Raw genomic sequence first — 21904 nt, forward strand, 5'->3', positions numbered from 1 at the left:
GTTTGTTAAATGATGTAAAATGACATGTGAAAATTTTATTTGTACACATAAAAAAGTTTAGTAATAGTTATTTATCGCATCGTTTTATAGACAGCTTTCCGCGGATATTAAAAGAAAAATTTGTAAGATTAACCCAGTTTTGTTATTCCCGAGGGACTGAAGGCCCGAGATTACAAAACTGGTATTATTTTATAATTCTTGTTTAATGTTCGTGGAAACATGACAGTAATACAATGCTAAACATGATTTTTCAACAAGGCTGAGAACCGGTTTTAATCCAGCGGATATTAATCAGTTTCGAAGCCATACTGAAAAAATATATAAATACGTGGGAAATTAATTGTAACTAACCCTTTCAATATTAAAATACACAAAAAAAATATATATATTTAAAATTCAAAGATAAGCCTTTTTGATGCTTACTTGATGTTTGCAAAAAAGCGTTAATACGAGATAAGATTATTTTTGCATTGGAACATAAAAATCAGTATGTTTTATATATTTGTCTGTTCTCAAATATATTGAAAACCTCTGCACTTTTATGGAAACTTTATAAACTTTTTAGACAGATATTTGATGAATGGTAAATACTAAATATTAACGATTTTTTGGTGAATGGTAACTATTAACCCCAATAGGGATCATAAATATTTCCTAGGAATCAGATTTCCAAAAACTAAATGAATAGAATTATTACATAATCATATAAGAAAGCAAAAAATCAATATGTTTTAAAATGGACGTACTGACATTCTGTTAATGATTATAGAGTTGCTAAGCTTGCTAAATCGTACCTAACTACTACAGTAATCATCATGCCAAGTTTGAAATTGATATGACAATTCTAACCTGTTTAAATTAACGAAAAGGAACGTACCGACACTAATTATAGAAGTGCTTTGCTTTTAAAAGTGTGCTTTGTCAAGACACAATTTTGCGCAAACCCAAACATTGCATAAATCACATGAAAATGCGTACCTCTACAACCGTGGTATTGATCCAAGGTGTCCAATCTGTGACGTCCATATAGTCTGAACAAGCAGAGTTTTCACACTCCGCCCACTCTCTGTCGCAGCCGCTGCACCGCAGCCCGTAGCATTTTCGGCCGCGAGACTTGAAACCTGAAAAAAAATCAACTATAAAATATCTAATAATCATTAGGGATAAGACATTGGATGATAAATTGATCTACGTCCACAAATTGACCCTTCTAGATTAAAACCATTGGTTAAAAAGTTTGAATACACCCTACGTTTTAGAGCCAACGAATAAGATGAAATGTTGTGTTTATCTATTGGAAAAAGAATGATTCATAGCCGTTAAATTAAAATATAAAGAAAAAAGTATTTCTTGTTTGATAAAGCAATGGAAATTACAACTGGGTAAAATTTCAGCGCGGTCTATTTGAGTTTGGGGTGTTTTTATATCCTATTGAAAAAATTACCCCCCTCCCCTTTCCAAAAGACCAAAACTTTTTTTTATTGGCGTTTTTAGTAATAACATGAAAACATACATAACGATTGTTTATTCAAATATGGCAAGTTTGTTTTTGTAATATGTGGCAAATCTCCCAAGTCGAACGGAAATATTTTATTGTTTTAAAATCAATATTCACACCTAACATACTATATTACAAGTTGTTTGTCGGTTAGTCGTCAGAGAAGGTCTGTAGAACTTTGGAACTTTCGAAGTTTAGCATTAAAACCTCATAAACCAAAAGAATTAAGTGAAAATCTATTAAGGGGAGAAAAAATCCTAGAGGCTAAGGATACAGCCACAATTTTAAAAAATATAGAAAAATCTACAAAAATTGAAACAATGGGTGCATAAATTTTGAAAAACTCAAGGCTAGCATATCACATTATGTTTCGAACATACTCATAATTTTAACCACAGAATAGTTTTTGTTGTGTTTTTAAAACAGGATTCAAAATAGGCTTTTATATAGAAAAATGGTCTAAATTATGAATATAGTATGGCAAGGAGGGTGGGGATATTGGGATTTTTTGTTGATTACACTAGTCACCAAAGTTTTATAATAACGTTTTCTCAATTGTTGGCTAAACATCTTTTGCGACTTTTAATGTAAATTAAAACAATCTAGAATTCCACTATTTTTAATAATTAATTTGAGTCCCATTTGATTAAATTCAAAAGAACCAAATTCGTGGTCACTATTATTAAAATGATATTTGCAAGTATTGTAAATTTCTAAAAACTCGAATACAATTCTTCACGTGAAACTGTAGACAATAAGTTTATGCAAAAAAAATCCGCAGATGAATCAAATTAACCCCCCTTCCCCTCCCCCCCCCCCCCAACCAAAAAAAGTTTTAAAGTCTTAATTGATTTTTAAACAAATTAAGAACAATTATACCTAATAAAATAAGTATAAATACATAAAAAACTAAAATTTTTTCGGGTATAGTCCCTTTCGTGGCAACGCCTATTAAGGAGCGTTTCGTCGTTTTTTCACAGTAGCTTTTCTCCTATTTCAAGCCCTTGCGGGGAGCTCTAACCCTGCGGGGCAATCATCTAACCTAATATAATCTAACCTAACCTATCAAAAGCCATTGTAAAATACGACGAAACGCCCCTTGAGAGGCGTTATCACGAAAGGGACTATACACGCTTTTTCTTTTATTAGATGAAAGTTTTAGGCTTAGCGGTTCCAACAGTAAAAATGGGATCCTACATTTTTTTTGCATTCAAGACACGCACCAACTATAAGCATGGAAAAACTCAAGCAAGCATCTAAACCAATCTTTAACTTTTCAATGCCAGCATAAAGATTTCTTTTTCGCTTGTAGATTTTCTTTTATTTAAATTCGAAGATTTTTTGCAAATGCATTTTTTTAAAGTTTTAATTTATTTTGGAAACATAATAACGGATGTGTAGATGAAAGCTTTTTAATAATGCATTTAAAATAAGTTTTTGTTTACTATGCATTCATTTTTATGGTTGAATTAATTCAAAATTTCATAATTTTTAGGTAAAAACTTAGGTTGGGCTGTAAATATATAAAAAATGATAAACTAAGGAGGAAGGCCGGGGACATTGGGGCGTTTTTTATTTCTTATTTGTTGGCTTTTGTGACTTTTGTTGAATTTTGATTGGTTATATTATTAAGTTAAGTGCCCATACGTTTCATTTACTAATTGTAATTTACAATAAGGGTAATTTTGTGTATCATTATTGGTGAAGTACATCAATTTGTCTTATCCCTTTAGATCCTTGGGTATTAACAGCTAATAAGAGAAAGTTGACATAAAATTTTAATGAGCACTAAAGAATTAATAGCCAACTCCTTTATCATATCAAAGATTTATATCTCACTAGCTTTTTTCAGGAAGGGAGGGGACAGTGGGCTGTTTATTACAATAGTCCCCAAAGTTTTATAATAACGTTTTCTTATTCGCTTGCTTGATAACTTTGAGAACCTTCAATTGAATTTTGATAAGTTGGTTCTACAGTCAAAATGTTTCATCCACTAGTTGTAACTTGTAATTTACAGAAAGGCCATTTTTTATCATTGGGGATGTACATTAATTTCACGGCCATTGTCTTATCCCTTTAGTTCCCTGAGTTTTTTTTGTCCTCAATTAAAAGGCGAAAACAAATGGGTTCTCTGCTATCTAAGCACATACGTACAAGGGTAGGTCAATAAAAAATAAAACATTTCAATTGATTTATTATTACTCTGATCTTACACCAGATTTTCATGTTCCCTAATAAGGTGAAACTTGAAGCGGGCTAAAACAATCACCCCCTTTTACCCCATCCCCGCCCCTCCTACTGAATAAACTATCTGAACAATGAACGACAGTGCAGGGGAAATAGCAACCTAAATTTTTCTCGTGTCATAATACCCACGTATATTCAATATCAGATAACATTTCTTATTAAAGCTTTAAAATGAAGGCTCGGCAGCCGTAAACAAGTAGCGAGCTAATAAAAGCTTAATACTTTTAAAATGCAGCTTCATATCAAATGTTATGTATTCGGTTATCTCATAAAGTGTTTAAAAATAAATTCTAATCTAATCTGTAAGGTAGTTATTTGTTTAATGCGACAGTAAAACTAAAAGTGGTTTAAGGTTTTTGCCAATAAGTATGCTAAAATTTTATAGGCTGTTTAATACGGTGCTCGTTTGTTTGAAATAAGAAATCTTTTACAAGACGATTAACTCTTATGGAAAACAAAAAATAACATTTTAAAGAACAATTAAAATTATGAAACTCCTAAAAGTAAATTTGCTTATTGTATCATCTTATAGAAAACTTTAATCCCTTTCTCTTTATAAGCACCATGATCGACAAACGCATTACCGATAGACCAACCAAACAATTTGCAGCATAGCCTTGCCACTATATAGTTTAGATTAGAACGTATGACTTTATGTACATCCACAATGATGATATAACAAAATTATCCTTTCTGTAGATTACAAATAGTGGTTTAAACATTTGGATACAAAATTCAATATAAGTCTCCAAAGTTGTTAAGCCATCAAAAAAGAAAGCGTTGTTATAAAACTTTGAGGACTAATGTAATAAACAGCCCAATGTCCCCTCCCTCCCTGATAAATCTGACCATCCATAAAAATGCACAGAGAAATGAAGTTTATGATTTTTACCACTGGGTACAGGGAGGGAGAGGACAAATGGAGATGAAACAACTCACACCCCCCCTGAATTTCCATCAAAAAGTTATCTAGGGACCTTTAGGGAAATGACAATAGAAGATAAATAGATCTACATCCATTAAAGCTTGGACACTTCTAGTTTGTACCATCCAATCTGGATTTAATTTAAGTACCCAAAGTTTTCAAGCCAACAAATGAGAAAACGTTGGATTCTAGTACAATTAACAGTTCAATGTTCCCTCCCTCCTTATCAGACTTTTTTTTGGGGGGGAGGGAAGGGTGGGCATCCCGCATCCCTGAATTTTAACCACTGATTTTGAATTGTGCTGAACAAATTTAAATTGAAGGCCTAAATTTCTCCATGGAATCTGAATGGCTATTTCTTACGAGCAGCGATGACACTCTACAATTCCTGATAATTTGTCCGTTAGGCGTTTTATATGTCACACAAAAAGATTCTTTAAGACAAATGCTTCGCTACAAGAGAACAAATTCGTCCTATTTTTTTATTTAAAAGATTTGATTTTATGCGAGTTAATCTACAAATCAACAGAAAAATAACTCTTTATTAAAATCAAATTTTAAATAAAGATATTATTTTCAATAGTTTTGGGATCGCAGCAAAAAATTGTAAACCTACCCCCAAGGCTAAAAAAATGCTTGTAATTTTGCCACAAAAAGCCATGTAACAGAAAATTCATATTTGCATTTTAAGATTTGGCACAAAAATCCAGGGAAATAAAGATAGAGAAAGGAATAGTTATTTCTATCATCGTATTATAAACAGCTTTCCGCGGATACAGAGAAGGCATCTCGGGGCTAAAAAAACTGGATTTGAATGAATACGAGAAAATAAGTTTCAATCATTGGACATTTAACTATAAATTGTACCTTTACCCAAATTTTCATTAACATTTATCTCATTCGTTGGTTTAAAAACTTTGGGTACTGCTATTAAAAATTGATTGGTTTGTTTGAACTATCAATTTTAAAACTTTTAAAGCGAGGATGATATTTTTGAGGATATACATCAATTTGTCGTCCATTGTCTTATCCCTTAAGTTCCCTGTCATTCCCATTATTATCTTCCTATTTGTCGAAAGATCAATTTATCTTTGATTGTCTTATTACTGTATTCCTGGCAACAAAAATCCCCCAATTTTGGAATTTTGAATGGGTTTTCAAATATAAAGATTAGGTTTTCTTGGAATTTCAAAATGCATGTTTTTATTTGATTTAATAACATTTGTTTATGGGTTTCTTTTGTTTTATGCATAATGTAAGAAGCATAGCTTTTATATGACTAGCGTTTTTATACAACTTTGGGGACGTTTATTGGTTGGTTCACTAAGTTGAGTGTCCAAACGCTTCAACTCCTCTACAGAAGGGTTAATTTTGAGTATCCTCATGGTCTATGTTTAAGTATTTAAAATAATAATGTTAATATTAACACAATATACATATGTAGACAGACAAACAGATATAAAAAATGTCGAAAATAAATTGGTATCAAGTCATACTTGGAACTTCATCCTACCCAACAAAGTAACTTCATAAACAGCTCAAAATCAAAATAAAGTTTTTTAGCAAATTAACATTATACCTTTTTTAAATGCTATTATGTAGCTTAAGATTTCGATAACTACTGATCCGATTGAGTTTTCCCTTAAAGGGTAGCTTTGTCCTGGGATAGTTTTAGGCTTGTCATTTCTAGATAAGGGCATTTTGGTGGTTTTAGGCTATTATCTACCCCGTTCTTATCCCTTTAAATACAGAGCCCCTAGATGATAGGGACGCAGCTGCTAGTATACCATAACTCAATCAAATATATTGAGGAAGATGCAAGCAATAGTATTGTTAAGATTAAGAAAATTAAGATATAATTTTGGATGAAATCGTCTTTATCAAAATCATCAATATGGAAACAGTTTTTGAACAAGTATTTGCTAGCAGGGAGGGAGAGGACAATGGGCATTTATTACACTAGTCCCCAAAATTATATATCAAAGTTTTCTTATTAGTTGGCTCAACAACTTTGGGGACTTTTAATATTTTAATTTTAAATTGTTTGGTTTATCAAGCTGAGTGTCCAAACGTTTCAACCACCAATTGTAGGTGATCTACAGAAGCGGTAATTTTGTGTATCATCATTGTGGATGTATATCAATTTATAGGCCATTGTCTTATCCTTTTACATTCCTGATTTGCTTGATTTTTGATATAGATCTAACATGGTGTTTCCACGTATGAACCAATAAAAATAAAAGAGTAATACAATAGCAAAGTTTTCATGTGCCAACAAAAATCATATGCAAAACTTACACACAGATAAACAGACTTTTTGGAGACAATTACTTTAGAGGTCCTTAGGGCAATACTAATATCGGAAAAGCATGATAAAAATTTGGAAATTGGTGAAAAATGTAAAACAATAAAATATATAGAAGAAAAGGCAGTTTCACTAGATTAACACAGAAACCCACTCTTTTTATCTTAACTAAATTGAAAATAAGCGGGGGGGGGAGGTCCTTAGGCTAGGTTAGAATAGATCATAATTGGTAGGTAGCTCCAAAGGGTTGGGGAAAGTAGGGAACCTACAAGGTTAGCATAGAGAAAACAACAACCCTAACTCAAATTATTTTAAAATTAAGTGGGAGGAGTAATGTGCTTTTTAAGTACTTTGAGATAAAGCATGAATTTTTTTTTGCTGGAATGTTCAAACATGTTCTGACATGCTCCTAATCATTCCACAATAGCAGAACATTTATAATCTTCACTTACAATTATTACAAACTAGGATGACATGTTTCATTGAGGGAAGAATGTATTTTGTTTAAGTTTGAAATTCAGGGAAGGAGTGGACATTTGACTGTTAATTATAATGGTACCTACAAATTTTAATAAATACGTTCACTCATTTGTTGGTTTAAAAATTTTGGGGACCTTGATTTGCTGGTCCAAACTACAAGTGATAAAACCTAATAATAAACTTTTAGAAAGAGGGGGAACTTTTGTTTATTATCATTGGGAAGATACCTAGAATTATTTTGTAGCAGCTGCGCTGCCTAACTTACAACATACAGACAAATTTTGCAAATTTTAATAGATTTTAATGTTCTTTTCCTTATGAATTTTATTACATTTGTTAAATTGATGAAAATATTAATTTAAATTTGAAAAGACGAATCATATCTATAAATAGGATTTAGGTTTAAGTCTAAATTGTGTTCTTTTTTAAAAGCGAGGCTACTCTATATTTTGCCTCATATTTGTCAAAAACTTTATATGAAAAATCATGCTTTATCTTGGTTCTATGCAAGATAGGCATCTGATTTTTTGTGAAGATTACTCAGGGCAAAAGGGAATCTACTTACTTTGTTGGTCCATTATTCCGAATTTTTACATGAATCATCAAGTTTAAGATATTATTAAAACAATTTTTTGTGAATATTTCTCTATGTAATGGAAGTCTGATACTGATTCTTAATAAACTTTGTGTGTAAGATTGTCTGCTTTATCTGTCTAGTAATGGAAGCTATCATCCTTGTTTTATAAATAAACTAATTTAAATATGATTTATTAAATTACAAAATAGGTTAAGAAGAGATTTAAACTGCATTTAGAATATTTTAGTTTATTTTTCTAACGAGAAGTTCATTTTAGGAAAAAGGGAGAGGCAAAAGAGAAATAAAATATCCCCCTTCGACTAATTAAAAAAAACAACACTTTTCTTGGAAAGATGAATATAGCATCGTATTTCAGACAAATTTTTACTAATACTAAACTAAAATTCATAATATTAAAACCAGTTTTGTTAGCCCGAGTTTTTGGTCCCTTGGGACCTACAAAACTAATTCTAATTTTATAATTTTTCTTTTTAATATCTGCGGAAAGCGATTAATAACTATTAACCTATCCATATGACTCTGGTTTAATATGCAACTGTTGAAAAGTTCCAGATATGTTAAGCGCATGATAAAAAGCTCAAAATGCGATTGAACAAGGACGATAAGGGGTAACTATGGTACAATATCAAAGTTTTCATGTATTGGACATTAGCAGGGGAGCTATTCTTCAACTATAGCAGACAAGTAAGTACGTACCTGAACCACATCTGGCGCTGCAAGCCGTCCAATCTGACCACTGAGACCAGGTGGAGGACAGTTCACTTTCTCCGTCATCCGTCAACAGAAGACTGCTGGCTCTTTGTCCAGGGCACGGCGGCAAGTCATCGCAGTAGCTCTCCTCCCTATCCCGGCCGACGCACACCCGTCCGCCGAACGCAGGCTCTGGGTTACCACAATGCCTTTGCCGTGTCTTGAGCCCGACGCCGCATGACTGACTACAGCCCGACCACTCGCTCCACGCCGTCCACTGTCCATGCTGGGTGCAGTTGGTCACCACCAGCCCGGCGCCTTCACAGCCGGCTCCGCCGTTTGCCGGCGCAGGATTGTCACAACCGCGCCGCCGACACATGCAGTAATCACCACCCGACTCGACGCGCTTGTCGGGGTTGGAGTAGGCGCACTGGTCCCAGTTGGACCACTCGGACCAGCCTCCGTCCACGGGGTCGGTCGTGACCGGACAGCTGATGACGTTCTGCTGCCAGTAGCCGGCGCGAGGGTTGTGGTTAGGGGCTGGCGTACACTCATCCTAGAATTTAAAATTTTCTATCATTATGGCATTTCAAAAAATATTTAGGTTAAAGAATCATATGAATTTGGAAAGATATTTGTAAATAAAATGGCTTAAAGCCAGTAAAAAAAAATACCTTGTTCCTATTCCACCCACAATAAGGGTCCATGGCGTTCAAACATTCCTTCTTAGTTTTGAATCTAAACAAATAAAAATATTTTTCAGTTTTATTTTAAGAATCATACCTAGATAATCTGTTGCTATATAGTTATTTTTTTGGAAAGCAAAGCTACTCTTTAAAATAATACATAACGGGTTGTTTTAGCAGTGAGTGGATGATTTAAAAGTATTTTGTGCGGGGATCTATGGGGACATGACGAAGGCTGATAAATTTATGTACATCCCCAATAATTATACACAAAACTAACCCTACTGCAGATTACAATTAGTGGATGAAACGTTTGGACATTCAACTTAATGAACCAACCAATCAAAGTTCAAGAATAGACCCCAAAAAGAGGGACAAAGAAAGAAAGAAAGAGAGAAAAGGGGTAAGAAAGAAAAAGCGAAAAAAGGGATTTAAAAGATGCGCCACTAATGAACGAAATCGTACATTTTTTATCTTATATAAAATGTAAATAAAAATCTTGAAGTTTAAACTGTCATTATTATCAGAAAAACAAACAATAGTATAGCAAGCATAAAAAATTCCATAAGTAGCACAACAATAACAATATTTTATTTATAATAGACTTATTATCCTAGATGGGCAATAAGCCCCAATAATCTATTTCTATACCTAGTTATAGGAAAGAAATTTTAAAAAATAACTACCCTTTCGTACAAAATTGGGTACACTTTCTTCATATTGGTCCAATTATGGATTGATATTCTTCTGATGACGTACAGTAAAATCGTGATTATAGCGTAGCTGTGCTACTTACAGCTTCAGCGACGCACAATACTTAACTTTTTCTTGCATTTAAACAAATAATTTTATCTAAAATTAAGATAAGGACTATCATAAAACTATTTTTTACTACGTTAGAACATAAAATATAGTTTTTATATATCGGGTAAAGATGCTTTTTAAATTCAATATTAACGGGCCCCTTCAGGGCTGGGGTTAGGCATAGGAGAAAAATTCCGTATTTTCAATCTATTTGAAAATGTGGGGGAGGGGATTATGTGCTCTTTGAGAAGCAACAAACATAATTTTTTTTTTATTTAAACATAATTTGCACTTTAAACTTGTTGTTTTACAATAAAAATGAAACATTATGTTTCTAAATTAAAAAAAGGTTATTATCTCAAAAAGAGAAATAGATTTGGGCCAGACATTTGTCTTTAAATATTATACATTGCAAAAAACTTAATATGCAGAATGTTTAAGACTATATTAGTGTTTTTTGAGTAAAACATTAGAGGGGGAAGGGGTTAAATAACTGTATCTCCCATTGCAAAGAAACCTGTGTCGACTTTCAATTGGGTCTTTGAAAATCAACGAATAGCGTCGGGAATATCATCACAACCAGATCGCTACATAAGAGCAGAAAAAAATTTGCTAGCAGACGAAAAAGGTCCCCAACAGGGGGATCCAGGTACCATAATATTTAAGGTGTTTTTGAGGTGTTTGATGGGTGTTTACAGAGATTGATAAGCCTTTTTTGAGATGACCCTCATTAAACCTTTACCTGTGACATCTCTGGACCGGAATCCTAAGTACAGCCTCCTCTGTGCTGATGTAGAGTGACCCAGTCTTGTCCAGCAGTTTCATCTGTCTCATGTTTGTCCTGGAGCCGGTAGGGAAGGGCTGCAGCACCTCAACCAGGCAGGTTTCTCCGCTCCGGGGGTTGAAAGACAGTTTCCTAAAATATAAATCAGGTTATTTTTATGAAGTTGTAAGGTTTTTGGTCTGTAAGATTATTATTTCAACAACTGCTGAACCAATTGAGTTCTCCATTAAAAGGAAGCCTAATATAGATTCCCGGGTGGTTTGAAGCTATTCTAAAATTATATTAAGGACTTGATATGGTTTTAACTATTTTCTGCCTTTCCATACGCCTTATAATACAATGACCGCTAGTAAATCAATAAAGTAGTATAGTTTTTTTATCTGAAAGCTTTAAATAGGTTTGGAGATGGTTTTAGGCTATTCTATTTATATTTTTATTTTTATTTTCTCATTTATTATCTTAAAAACTTTGAGTCTTTTATTCTATCTTGATTGGTTGGTACAAAAGAGCAGTGTCAACCCAAACTTCAATCGACACATGGGGTAATTTTGTTTATCATCATTGGAAATGTGCATTAATCTTAAAAACAGTTAAATCCCAAATCTGAATAATGCTGTGCACCTTTCTTTTTTTATAAGTTAATTAAATCAAATCTTACGCGCGTGCCCAGAGTCTTAAAAAATTTAGGTGAAATTTTCAGGAAGAAATGCGTGCGCCAAGTTTAAACTGTTTCTCAAAGATATGAATAAGTAATCCTTATGTAAAAGTAACAGGATGTCTGTATGTTTGTGTGTACTAAAGGATCTTGATAACCGCTATATGGGTCTCCTTTACAGTGTAGATTCTCATATAGGTCCTGGGAAGGTTTATGACTTTTTGGGGGAGGATACCACCACCCTATCAAAAGAAATAACCTTAACAAAATTCCCCCCCAACCAAAAAAAAATTTGTAAGTTCAAGTAAAATATTATATTAAGAAAATAAAACACAAACATACCCGTTTACATTCTTTTAAGACTAATCTAACCTATTTTCCAAGAAACTTATCCCCGTTTATTTAAACTGTAAGAAATGAAATCTTAATTTTTTTGCATCTAATATCAAATGCATACCTATAGATATAGGAGTAAAATGGATATAGAATATACGTGGATATTATGACAGGGGAAATATTGTAATCAATTTAGAATGCTAGCATGGAACTCCCGTATTGGTTAGTTAGTTCATCTAGTAGGAGGGTAGGGGATGGGGCAAATGGAGTGGATGGGATGAATCGTTATTTTAGCCCGCTGCGTATTACACTTTATTAGAGAACATAAAAATCTGGTGTAAGATTCAAGTTATGATACATCTATTAGGAGAAAACTTAAAATATGACTTGAGCCAAAAAAAAGAGTTGTACGTTTTTGTTATCTGTAATCATTTTCAACTTACCTAACCGATATGAAAAGTTAATTTTTTTCTACTTGGAATGGTTTAAGCTATTTTCTTGAGGTTGAAGATATACAAAGTCTGTAAAGGTTAGGGGCGAAGCTGATTGGGTACTTAGTAGCCAATTTCTGGGATTTTAAACATAATTTAAGAATGGTAACTCAATTGCAGACAGACAGGACAGACGCTAAATATATAAAAACGCTAATAAATAATAAAGCTTTCTAATAAGAAAATTGCTTATGCGACCTCTTGATACTAAGCTAGGTAGGGTCAATATAATAATCAAGTGATGGATGTTGATCTATAGCATCCAAGCAGGGATCTAAAGGGATAAGACAATGGCCGATAAATTGATGCACATCCCCTGCATTGATGATACACAAAATTACCCGTTCTGTGGATTACAATTAATGGTTGAAACTTTAATATACCATCTAATCAAAATTTATTATAAGTCCCCAAAGTTAAGAAAACGTTATTACAAAACTTTGAGGACCAGTGTAAATAACAGCCCAATGTCCCTCCCTCCCTGAGCATCAAGACACAATTTTATAAGCGAAGCTACTCTAAAAGGCATGTGCTGGTTAGACAGGGAGCAAGGGGACATTGGACAGTAAATTAACCTGGTACTAGTTGGCCTAAAAACTTTGGCCACTTTTATTTGATTTATCATAATTAGGGGGATATTAATATATCAACTAACGCCTTTTCCCTAAAGTAAAAACTTCGCAAGTTTGCAAGTCGATAATCGTTCTTATTTGTAGTCTCACTAACACATTTTTTAAAATTTACTGTTCTAAAAAAATATATTATTTTCTTATTGATGCTTTGATTGATTGATTAGCCATAGTCTCTTAGGGTGCTGCACTACACATTAACACAACCATCCTTGTGTAATCTTTTAATGGCATTTTAATTTGAAAAGATTTAGAATTCCTCCGCAGTTTCTAACTTTATTGATCACCTATTGATAACCGCAGGGAGACAGCGCCATTGTGCACCAAATCTAGGGAGGGAGGGGACAATGGACTGGAAATTATACTGGTTAACCAGGTTATCATATTCGTTGGATCAAAAACTTTTGAGTACTTAAATTGAATAGTGTCCAAACTTTTCATCCAATAATTTAGATCTTCATTATTGAGGATGCACATTAATTTATCGTCCATTGTCTTATCCGTGACAAAATCACAAATCAAGTATTCAGCAGGTACTTTGAAGGATAAGACAATGAACCATGAATTGACATACATCCCAAATGATGATGAACAAAATCACTCCTTTTTTAGATTGAAATTGTAAGAAAATGTTCCAAGTCAAATCCTACAAATCCCTGAACATCGAATAATAGTTTTTTTTTATTGAAACTTTCACTTATGATACATTGATGAATTTTAATGAGTTTTTACTGCTACTTTGTCAGGCGTTAGAAATTTATAACTTACTAATACAAATAGCCTAAAACCATCCCAAGACCTAAATCTTAAAATAAAATAGCCTAACACCACTCTGGGTCTTGAGTGAAACTTAAGATAATAAAAACTTAGTACTTGATATTAAAGGATATCATTTAATTATGTTCATATATAAAAAAAGCCTAAAACCTACTATAGATGCAAAGAGAATGTTATTTATCGACAGACAAACAGACAAGCATCCTATCTTGATATATCAAATATTAAGGGTTTTTGTTTGAAGCTTAAGATTTCAATATCTACTTAACCGATTGTTTTTTAAATTTTTGGATAGCTTTACATAGGATGGTTTAAGGCTAATATTTGAGATTTTAGTAAGGATGATTTTATAATATTTTTTAGAAACCTCCCTACACTTTTGTATTTAGGGCCTCTAGGGCTAGATGCTAGGGGCAAATCCGCTAGTGTCTTTAATAGAAGGACATTAAGAACGTTAATGTATATAAATCATGGAGAAATTATGAAGCTCATAATAATAATTTAGTCAGATTAATGCCTCTAAAATTCAGGGATCTAAAGGGATAAGACAAGCGCCGATAAATTGAAGTACATACCCAATGATGTAGATTAAATTTAGTAGTAATAATGTTTGGACTGGACACTCAACTCAATAAACCAACCACTCAAAATTCAAATTTTAAGTCCCCAAGGTTATTAATCTGACGAGTAATAAACATAGAATAAGGAGGAATAGAAGTGAAAACCCTAAATATTTCTGGGAAATTTGAAGGAATCTTTGACTTGCGCAGTAAAGACAATATTGCTGAAGAACAAATCACAATGACTAGTTGGACAAAATTAAAAAAGTTTAATTTGTATCAAAGTTTAATAGATACCGTTAAATATTTGTTTTAAGCCTTTGAAATTTAATTTCATATTGTGTTTTGTATGATTTATCTATGAATAAATTGCTATCATTAACAGTGGACAGTAGGTACTCTTTAACCCTTAAAAATATTGATGTCATAGAATGAATTCCATCGCTGTAAAACACACCTCATTTGGGGATAGTTACAGCATTTAATGCTTGGTCGTTTTAGACAAAGATGAAAAGTTACTTTTAATGTACACCTTGTTTTGATAAGTATAAGTGACCACTTTTATAATTTTTAAGGGTCAACTAAATGGGTACAATCCCTCCCCCCCCCCTCCCCTACCTCAAGTTCATGTAAGGATGTAGTTGCTAGTATGTATAATCAGCTGTTTGAAAACAGCATAGGAGCGAAACCTATTATATAAATGCTGAGACCAATAATTTTGGTACATTTTTGAAAAGTAAGTTGCTTACTTTAATTAAGATTTTTAAGGCTTTGCACATAAAATTCGATTTTAATCCATTGTGAATAAGGAAGAGAAAGATCGAGGCTTGGCTACAAGGCTTTTAGTAAATAAATGCAAAAGGAATTTATTTTGAATATTTTTTCAGAATAATTACTTAACTCATGTGATTTACTAACAGCCTTGTAGCCGTTTTGGTCTTTCAAATGTCCCAATTTAGATTCAGGCTAGCCAGGCAGAATCTTCTACCTGGATTCTATTCTATACTTTATCTTCTTTGGTAATAAAACATTATAAAACTTTGGGGACTAGTGTTATAAACAGCCCAATGTCCCTCCCCCCCTCCCTGTGTGAAATTACACACTCTCCCGTTGACCTAAATTTGGCGCTAAGCGTCGTCGCTGTGCAAAATAGCTTTGCACAAATTTTAAGGGTTTGTCCCTTTAAATCTGAAGTGAGCCTCAAATAAGCTCCTTGAGTGGGGAAATATTACAAAAAAAATTAATCTCGTTATATTATTCGTTGTCTCATAAACTTTTGTCATTTTTATTGAATTCTGATTGGTTGGTTCCAAACTAGCGTCCAAATTTTTTATCCCTTTATTTTTTAACAATTTAAGGAAGGGGAAAGGGGAAACCTCCACTTGCAAATTAAGAGATTATACCATATTTTCAAATACTCAATTAAATCTCAATTTGCTTTTGGGCACTCAGAGCCGGCAATTTTTAATATGAAAAATCCGCCAAAATAAATATAAAAAATAATAAAATTTCACGTTTTTTTGTGTTATTTTTAGGTAAAACAAAAAAATGCGTCTTATTATTAGAGATAAAACAATATTGACTTTTTTTAATTAAACGAAAATGCGCAAATGAGAAAAGAGGCAATTTTGAAGTAACCATATTTTAGTACCAAGCAAGCCTTAGGCCTTGTTTTAACAAAATATCTTTTCTACAAGTGGTAATAGAACCATGGGTCCATTACTTTAAAAGATGCTCAATAAAAGATTTTTAAGAATTAGTCTTTAAAACGTGTGAGAAATAAATGATACACTTTTAAGGTGGAAACTTTTTGAAGACCAAACCTTAAAAATTCTTGTGATTTTAAGAATTGAACCTACGACCGTTTTTGCAAATAATTCTGCACATTAACTATCTTTGGGTGTGCAGTCAAAACAGCAAAGCTTACATGTAAATTTATGATTTTTAAGCATCTACATGACATCAGAATTTCTGATATATGAAAATTTCAAGTGATGTTTTTAGTATCTTTTTATAGGAAGCATATATAAATGGATCTTACACCAAATTTTCATGTTCTCCAATAAAGTGAAACTCACATGGATCCAAAGACAAACATTAATCCCTACCATCACATTTAACCCATCCCCTCCCCTCCTACTGGATGAACTAACTGACCAATAAATAAGTTTCATGTTAGCATATTAAATTGACGACAACTTTTCATAAATATCTATTTAGGTTTTTAGGTTGACATTTTAGCTACTTTATAAGCGCATCTTTTCTATATATATATTACACTATTTTGTATGCGTCTACTCAATGCCAGGGATCTAAATGGATAAGTCGATGGCCGATAAATTGATGACACACAAAATTACCCTTTATGTAGATTACAATTAGTGGTTGAAACGTCTGGACACTGAACTTAATAAACTAACCGATCAAGGTTCAATGATAGTCCCCAAAGTTGTTAAGCCAACGAATAAGAAAACGGATATTATTAAACTTCGGGGGTTAGTGTCCAATGTCCCCTCCCTCCCTGACTCCATGAAGCGTGGGAAGCTGAGATAAGACAAGACTTATAGTCATTCTGTCTGTCATAACTTGTCATAATGACAGATATATATAGCTGTCATAATGACAAACTTAATTTTTTTTTCTTTATATTCTTTGGTCTTTATTTATCATGGTGGGAGGGGAATTCGGCCTTTAAATATACTAGTCCCCAAAGTTTTATAATAACTTCGTTGGCTTTACAACTTTGGGGACTTAAATTTTAATTGATTGTTTCATTAAGTTGAATGTCCGAACGTTTCACCTACAGTTTCATCTAATTTAACATCATGGGAATGTACATAAATTTATCTGCCATTGTCGTATCACTTTAGATCACTGTAGTTATATATTAAAAGCACTTTTGAAGTTATAATATATTACATTAAAATCGAATTACTTTTAATTAAAATTTTAAACTGTTCATACAAATGCAATAAAAAATTAACAAAAAGTTTGAAAAAAAGTTAGTAAAAATTAGCTTTATTTAACACAAAGAAAGAATCGATATTTAATTAACTTAAAAGTTTTTATGTCCGACTTTTTCTCTCTTTTCTATGATAGGGAAGATAATTCAATAAAACAAATAAAATAATTTTTCATATTAGATAACATTAATGGATTTATCATTACTTGGATCTTAAAACAGATTCTCGTGTTTTCTAATAATGTGAAACTCGTAGCTGGCTAAACTAACTATACCCTTCATCCACTCATCCCCCCCCCCCTTCGACAGGATAAACGAAGTGACCAATAAGCGAGTTCAATGTTAGCAACCTAAATTGACAATTTTACCCCTCTTACAAAATCTTATAATTTTGATTTTCAAATTATGATTTTTGGCAATTATAGTTAATTAATAGACCATTTAATTTAAAATTGACTATTTTAATTATAAGATATATGTTATGTATTTCTGTACTTTAAAATCCATTAATAAACAAACAAAAAAGGAGAAGATTCCTTAGAAGAATAGGTCATAATTATAATCAAGGTACAATTTTTTCAAAGAATAATTATTTCTCTCGTAGATTTATTCTCTCGCCCGCATAAATTGAACATAAAGGGTTGGCTTGGCAAATTTATGTTTTGCTTCTGAATTTGTTTGTTGTTATTTTTCATTTTGTTTAATTTAAATCCAGATATTAGTTTTAACTAAAGGGATAAGACAATGGACAATAAATTGATGTTCATGATAAACAAAAATGCTACTTCTGTAGATTACAATTAATGGTTAAAACGTTTGGACACTAAACTTAATGAACCAACAAATCAAAATTAAATAAAAGTAGTTAAGCAAACAACAAATAAGAAAACGTTATTATAAAACTTTGGAGACTAGTGTAATAACAACCCAATGTCCTCTACCTCCCTGGGAAAAACTACCGAACATTTCTACGAAATTAAAGAGTAGCTTCGCTACTAAATACAGTTTTGTTAACCCAGGGTGTGGGAGTGACTTCTTAATTAAAACCATTTCTTACTAAGTAACCCAGCAAAATGTCAAGTGTTCTTCAGATAAATTCAACAAGAACAATATACAGTAGGCAAGCAGCGCAGCAATAACAAGCGGATGTTCACTTAATGAAGTGGACTTCCTAAAGATGTGGACAAAATTCTAGTTTGAAACAACCAATAGAATTTAGATAAAAAGTACCCAAAGTTTTTGGGCCAACGAATAAAAGAGCACTTTTACAAAACTTTGGGTACAAGTGCAATTTACAGTCCAGTGTCCAAATTGTTCCTGTTATTAATAAAAAAAAAATTACAATAAATTGTTATACAGAAATAACAAAAGTTTATGAAACTTACTGTGGTAATAAGACGCTACGCTCCATAAAGTTGCATTTTGTCTGAATTTTAACAAAAATTTTAAACAAGTTTTTAATTAGATGTTAAGGATTCGATTGTGAGTTAATTAGCGCTATAAAAACATAAAAATAAACCATAAAAGGCCACAACATGATATTAGGACTTAATTACAGAAGTCCTTTTTCTGCCCAAAATAAGCCTTAAAAAGTTGTCATTCTATATTAAACAAACCACAGTAAAAGACTTTTAAAATTTAAAAATTTTCATTTTATATCTTAATCTATGTACATCACCAATGATGAAACTTAAAATTACCCCTTCTGAAGATTACAATTAGTGATTGAAACGTTTGGACACTCAACTTATTCGATAAATCAATCAAATTTCAATGAAAGCCTCAATTGCTGTTAAGCCAACAAATAAAAGTAAACATTATTATAAAACTTTGGGGACTAGTGTAATAAACAGCCCAATGTCCCCTTCCTCCCTGTTTGAATGCCCTCTAACCGTGAATTTAAAAAATCCCCCATTAATACAAATTGCTTCAATTTTCCGTAATCTTACAATAATGCAAAAATATCTCAAAATTAGCAAAAAAAAAATTATAAATACTTAGCCTAAAACCATCCCTAAACTTAAATTAGAAAATAAAATAGCCCAAAACCATTCCATACCCTTTGTAATAATTTTAATAAATGGAGAACAAAATCAGTTTCAGCCGATGAAAGCCTGTTGTCTTAAATAATCTTATGCAACATATCAATAGTAAAATAGATGCGTTAAAAAACGCATTGGTGTAACAGAAAAACATTGGTTATAGTAACACTTAATACAAGAATTTGGTGATAGTTTCATTTATTGTCCATTTTCCTATCCCTTATTCTATGCTAATTCTACATTGGTCAATTATCAAGAACCTAATGACTAAAGGGAAAGTCCTACTATTAAATTATTAAATTATGTACTAGTCGTTTTTCAATTTAACGCATTATTGTGTCAAGTGTTGGATAAGATGTCAATGTAAATATCAGGGTTTTTTTTAGCTCTACTTAGTATCTCAGGCGCATAATATATCTGACACAAAAAATCTACGTTTTACTAAAAATTGTCATGGACGGAGAGGACAGTAAGCTGTTTATTTTATTACACTAGTCCTCAAAGTTTTATAATAACGTTTTCTTATTCGTTAGTTTAAAAATTTGATTGGTTGCTTAATTCAGTCGAGTGTCCAAACGTTTCATTCACTAATTGTAATCTACAGAGGGATTAAATTCTGTATATCAATATTGGGGATGTACACCAATTTTTAACCATTGTCTTATCCCTTAAGATCCCTGACGTTTTTCTATAAATTGTTCAAAAACTTTAATCTATTAAACATATTGTTTTTTAAGTGCAGGAATGTCTCTTTTCAAATGGAATAATATTTAATGCAATCATTGTGTCACAGCAAAAACCATAGCCAATCAAAAATTATACAAAAAACACAGGGATCTTAAGGGATAAGACAATGGACGATAAACTGATGTACATCACAAATTACGATAAACAAAACCACCCTTCCCATGGATTAAGATTATTGTTTAGAAAATCGAGCTGATAAAAGTTTTGTACCAATATAATTTACAGTCAATATTCCCTTACCACTAGTGCAGAAATAACAAACCAACGAGAGTTCAAATAGAATTTAAAACATAATATAAACTGTACTTTTTAATAATTATTGTCGATAGATCTATGACGTTTTGGCGATGAAAATCCCAAAAATAATAATAAATATAATTTAAGTCTGTATGTAGAATTTTTTTTATAATTGCGAAATTAATTCAAGTTTGCAATTAAACTGATAAGGCTAATGGAATCTTTTTTGCACGTTAGAAAGATATTTCTAAACAAGGAAAATCATTTACATATGTGGCGCAGTAAGAAATTAAACAAAATTAAACCTTTTGTAGATTAAAATTAGTGATTGTAACGTTTGAAAACTCAATTTAAATTAATCAACCATCAAAATTCACGTAAGTCCCCAAAAATGGTAATCCAGCGAATAAGAAAACGTAATTATAAAACTTTGGGGACCAGTGTAATAAATAGCTCATTGTCACCACTGTCTCTACAAAAAAAAAATATCCTCCTACCTGATTGTCGAGTTGTCGGTGGCGATGAATATGACGTGGATGGCCGGTGTGTCCTGGTGTTTGGTCGGTACTGCGTCCACAGCTATGTACTTGAACCTGTTTAGGTTCTCCAGGTATACTGGACCAGATGTGGTGCCCTAAAAATATTAGAGTAAAACACTAGAGCGGGGAAGGGGTTAAATAATTGTATTTCCCAAACCCAATAAACTTGTGCCGACTCTCAATTGGGTCTTTAAAAATCAATCAATGCTGTTGGGGATATTAACACAGCCAAGTAGCAGAAAACTATTTGCCTGCAGACGAAAAAGGTCATTGTAAAAGGGGTGGAGGCAATTATCTGTTTATTGTTTGTAGATCTGTTCTGAAAATGGAACGTTGCAGTTCGTATCTCTAGGGATATGACAATTGACAATATATTGATGAACACCCCCAATTAAACCAAACAAAAGTACCCATTCTGATGTTAAAAATTATTGGAATAGTTAAGACACTCCTATTTTTTTCAAGCCAATCAAGATTTAATAAAATCCCGAAATTATGTACGCTAACAAATGAGAGAACAGAGCTGGATCTTTGAATCATTTTTGTGGTGAGCCAGATCGGGGTGAGCCAACTTTCCACCAATGAGAGCACAGCATTTTATGAAATGCCGCGCTGTGATTGGCTGAAATTCGGCTCACCCCGATCTGGCTCACCACTGAAATGATTTAAAGATCCAGCTCAGGGTTGAACTTTATTACTTTGGGCATCAGTGTGATTTAAAATCCGATGCCCACACCTTCCCCATACAGGTCTCTGGACTAACAAAAATGGTATTCATTTTATGGTTTTTTTTTTATTTTAATATTCGTGGAAAATTATTATATATGTATATACAATGCTATACATGAATTTTTTAGTATGACTTACAACCGGTTCTAATCCAGCGGATAATAATCGGTTTAGAAGCCACAC

At 32.4% G+C, this 21904-nt stretch overlaps 1 protein-coding gene across 1 annotated transcript in view; it reads right to left on the reverse strand.

Moving 5' to 3' along the window:
• LOC145330117 (semaphorin 5c-like) overlaps positions 1-21904 on the reverse strand; it is a 79815-nt gene that overhangs the window by 39154 nt on the left and 18757 nt on the right. The window contains exons 8-12 of the mRNA XM_080174706.1: positions 20951-21087; positions 10976-11149; positions 9418-9481; positions 8750-9299; positions 979-1121 (exon numbers count right to left, since the gene is read on the reverse strand). Coding sequence (XP_080030832.1) covers positions 979-1121; positions 8750-9299; positions 9418-9481; positions 10976-11149; positions 20951-21087 — 1068 coding nt within the window. The remainder of the gene's footprint in view (positions 1-978; positions 1122-8749; positions 9300-9417; positions 9482-10975; positions 11150-20950; positions 21088-21904) is intronic.

The sequence above is a fragment of the Acartia tonsa genome, chromosome 10 (genome assembly GCF_053477335.1).
Source record: "Acartia tonsa isolate MP-2025a chromosome 10, ASM5347733v1, whole genome shotgun sequence".
NCBI classification, from domain to species: domain Eukaryota; kingdom Metazoa; phylum Arthropoda; class Copepoda; order Calanoida; family Acartiidae; genus Acartia; species Acartia tonsa.